The sequence below is a fragment of the Colobus angolensis genome, unplaced genomic scaffold, assembly GCF_000951035.1.
Source record: "Colobus angolensis palliatus isolate OR3802 unplaced genomic scaffold, Cang.pa_1.0 Scaffold200, whole genome shotgun sequence".
NCBI classification, from domain to species: Eukaryota; Metazoa; Chordata; class Mammalia; order Primates; family Cercopithecidae; genus Colobus; species Colobus angolensis.
The window spans coordinates 5,510,234-5,514,173 of NW_012115156.1; the positions used below are offsets into that span (position 1 = coordinate 5,510,234).

Below are 3,940 nucleotides of genomic sequence, written 5' to 3' on the forward strand. Positions count from 1 at the left end.
AAAAAACTAGCCGGGCGCGGTGGCTCACGCCTGTAATCCCAGCACTTTGGGAGGCCGAGACGGGCGGATCACGAGGTCAGGAGATCTAGACCATCCTGGCTAACCCAGTGAAACCCCGCCTCTACTAAAAAATACAAAAAACCAGCCGGGCAAGGTGGCAGGCGCCTGTAGTCCCAGCTGCTCGGGAGGCTGAGGCAGGAGAATGGCGTAAACCCGGGAGGTGGAACTTGCAGTGAGCTGAGATCTGGCCACTGCACTCCAGCCCGGGCGACAGAGCAAGACTCCGTCTCCAAAAACAAACAAAAAAAAAACTAATTTCCAACTATAGGCTAATAGTTGTTTTGCCAGTTTTAGTGGACACTTTTTAGGATGTCTGCCAAGCCTACTTTTTACAAACTTTTTGCCCTGACATGAGAGTTTGCCAGTTACCCCTGTACCCACCTTTCACCCGAGCTGACCCAAACAGAACCAACAGAACCAATTAGATTCTTGCCTAGCAATCCGGAGGTATTACATAGCCAATTGGTAAATCTTATGCTCTAGAAGACATCTAAATGCAGGAGCTATAGGTTGGCTGTTTTCTGGTCTGCTGGTGGATGAAGAAATAAAAAGGTCTGGAAGGATAACAATGTGCAGACAGAGAAAGTTCTGTTGGCTTTCTAGCTCCTGGTTCCAATTCCTTCCTAAAGTTCAGCTGCTTTCTGCCTACAGTTCTTATGATAACCTCTACGTTACATTCCCTATTTTCGCCCAAGTTGGTATTTTTCCGTAACATTGCTCTATGAAATATACTGCCATTAAAAATAAAGAGGCTGGGTGTGGTGGCTCACACCTGTGTACTTTGGGAGGCTGAGGCAGGTGGATCACCTGAGGTCTGGGGTTCGAGACCAGCCCAGGCAACATGGCAAAACCCCGTCTCTACGAAAAATACAAAAATTAGCCTGGCATAGTGGTGGGTGTGTGTAATCTCAGCTACTTGGGAAGCTGAGGCAGGAGAATCACTTGAACCTGGGAGGCAGAGGTTGCAATGAGCCAAGATCGCGCCATTGCACTCTAGTCCGGGCGACATACTGAGACTCCGCCTCAAAGAAAAACAAAAATAAATGCAAAAACAAAACAACTGAAGAATATGTAGCAACAGGAACAATGTTTGATGTATCAAATTTTTTAAAAATCATGACACAAATTTATGTCACTGTGACTATCAACTAGATCAAAGTATACATATATTAAGGAAAAACTGGAGCACATGGCAGAGTGAAAATAGTTAGGTTAAAATGGTGAGAGTCCAGGCTAGATGTGGTGGCTCACACCTGTAATCCCAGTGCTTCAGTACCTTGGGAGGCCAAGGAGGGTGGCTTGCTTGAGCTCAGGGGTTAGAGACCAGCCTGGGGACATGGTGAAACCCTGTCTCTACACAAAATACAAAAAAAGCTGGGCATAGTGGTGCACACCTGTGGTCTCAGCTACTCTGGAGGCTGAGAGAGGAGGATCACTTGAGCCCAAGAGGTGGCGGCTGTAGTGAGCTGAGATCATGCCACTGCACTCCAGCCTGGGTAATAGAGCAAGACACTGTCTCTAAAAAATAAATAAAAGGGTGAGATTCTGGATGTTTTTACCATCTAAAATTCCTGTTTTATATGAAAAAAGTAGTGTAATATGAATCAAAATATTTTAACTGCTTTTCTGTTAGTGTGCTCTACTGATGAGTATGGTGGCCATGGAAATATACTCCTTACTAAGATCTCCAACTGGGGAAAGCATAGTTGACTTAACAGCCCCAGCTGTGGATCTACCAGTGTGTTTGCTCTTAAGCCACACTTCCCCTGGGCTGTTCCTAGCCAATGACTAAGCACAGTGCAGGTATTAGTGCAAGTCCATGCCTATGGAACAATTTTTGGGCAACTTTGCTCAAACACTCCCCACCAGCCTAGTGGAACTTCCTTAAAATGGCACTGCAGTCCAAGGCTCTTCCTAACCGCTTGTCCTCTTACCCCCTCTCCTTTTGCAGGGGTCAGACTTGCAGTGTTGTCTGAAGGCTCTTCATGCCTGTTACTGCTTCCTCTTCTTTATCCTTCTCAGGTTCAGTAAATCTCCTGCACTTATAATCCCATCTTGACATCTAGTTCTCAAAGGACCTGAACTGACACATGAAGTAGAGGGAAGTATATACTGTTATCAAATGTACTTCCCTATTCTGTAAGAAGGATTATATATCCCTGCCTATTATTATGTGATGTGTTCAGGTCAATGAAATGTGAGTGGAAGTGACATGGCCATTTTAAGCAAAGTTTTCAGAGCTGTTGTGAATTTCCATTAGCTTTTTTTTTTTTTTTTGAGACAGAGTCTCGCTCTATCACCCAGGCTGGAGTGCAGTGGCATGATCTTGGCTCACTGCAAGCTCCACCTCCCAGGTTCACACCATTCTCCTGCCTCAGCCTCCCGAGTAGCTGGGACTACAGGCGCCTGCCACCATGCCTGGTTAATTTTTTTTTGTATTTTTAATAGAGACAGGGTTTCACCGTGTTAGCCAGGATGCTCTCGATCTCCTGACCTCGTGATCTGCCTGCCTCAGCCTCCCAAAGTGCTGGGATTACAAGCGTCAGCCACTACGCCTGGCTCCACTAGCTTTCTTACTGTTTGCCTTATGCCATGAGAACATGTCCCAAATAAGGGCTGCTCCTTCAGCCTGGATCCTGGATGAAGGTGACATTCAGAAAAGGAATAGAGCTACAGCCAAGATATAATGTGAGCAAGACCACACCATGGTTGTTGTAAGCCACTGAGATTGCAGTCTTTGTTACTACAGCTAAAGAAATACGTCTCAGTCAATGAAGCTAAAGGAATAACAACATCTTGTTCAACAAGGGACAGCATCTATGATGGGGTCTCACAAGATTATACTGGAGCACATATAGAAAGCTGATATACAGCACGTGATATTGGCATTACAGATCAAATAGGGGAAATGATTGATACTTAATAATTTGGGGACATTTGGTTTTCCCTGTGAAAACTAAAAAGTAAAAATACATATAGGTTTGTGTAAGTATATGTTTGCACAATGATGAAATTGCCTAATGACACATTTCTCAGAAGGTATAGCCCTCATTAAGCAACACATAACTGTATAAATCTAATCAAGATGTCAGGTTATCCCTAAAAAATGTCAGTCATTAACTTGATATGAACTCTATCTAGAAGTGGTTGAAGTGTTTGATATGTTAACTTACCTTTAATTCCTCTTGTAATGAAGCATACATTTCATTTATCTTATGTACCTCCTTTAAGGATCCATCTTCTTCAAAAAATTTAGAGCTGTAAAAAATTACCATTTCCTCAGGCAAATACACAAAACTCATTTTAATGATAAGGTGAAAAACTTACTGTCAAGGAGCAATGGAAGATTCTTTTCACTGGTTTTGTAGGAACCATAATTTTGTCAGTCTATATGTATGCAGAAAAACCAACCACAAAACCTACTTCATTGATCTTCACATTAGCAAACATTTTAGCCTCCTAAGTACTATTGACAGGTGTCCCAAAAAGGCAAGGATGGACAGGGGATGGGGGAAGATTGCATAAAAATAGATAAAAATTGAAGGAAGGAAAAACGGTCTCTATTGGCAATGGGAACCGGAGTCAATTTTTTAAATATTTTACTGAATTCAAGTTACCTTTACTTGAAAGAGACATCATTATTTTATTATCCATGAAATAAGGAAAAAAGTAATTCTAAGAAGGCATGACTCATAAGACATCCCAATGTCAGAGATAAATATGAAAAATGTGCATCTCGCCAGGTGGGGTGGCTCACACCTGTAATCCCAACACTTTGGGAGGCCGAGGCAGGCGGATCACCTGAGGTCAGGAGTTGGAGACCAGCCTGACCAACACAGAGAAACCCCATCTCTACTAAAAAAATACAAAATTAGCCGGG

The 3,940-nt window shown here is 43.1% G+C and overlaps 1 protein-coding gene across 1 annotated transcript in view; it reads right to left on the bottom strand.

Moving 5' to 3' along the window:
* FAM175A (family with sequence similarity 175, member A) overlaps positions 1-3,940 on the bottom strand; it is a 31,421-nt gene that overhangs the window by 2,787 nt on the left and 24,694 nt on the right. Inside the window, exons 7-8 of the mRNA XM_011941801.1 lie at positions 3,234-3,318; positions 387-405 (exon numbers count right to left, since the gene is read on the bottom strand). Of these exons, the coding sequence (XP_011797191.1) occupies positions 387-405; positions 3,234-3,318 (104 nt within the window). The remainder of the gene's footprint in view (positions 1-386; positions 406-3,233; positions 3,319-3,940) is intronic.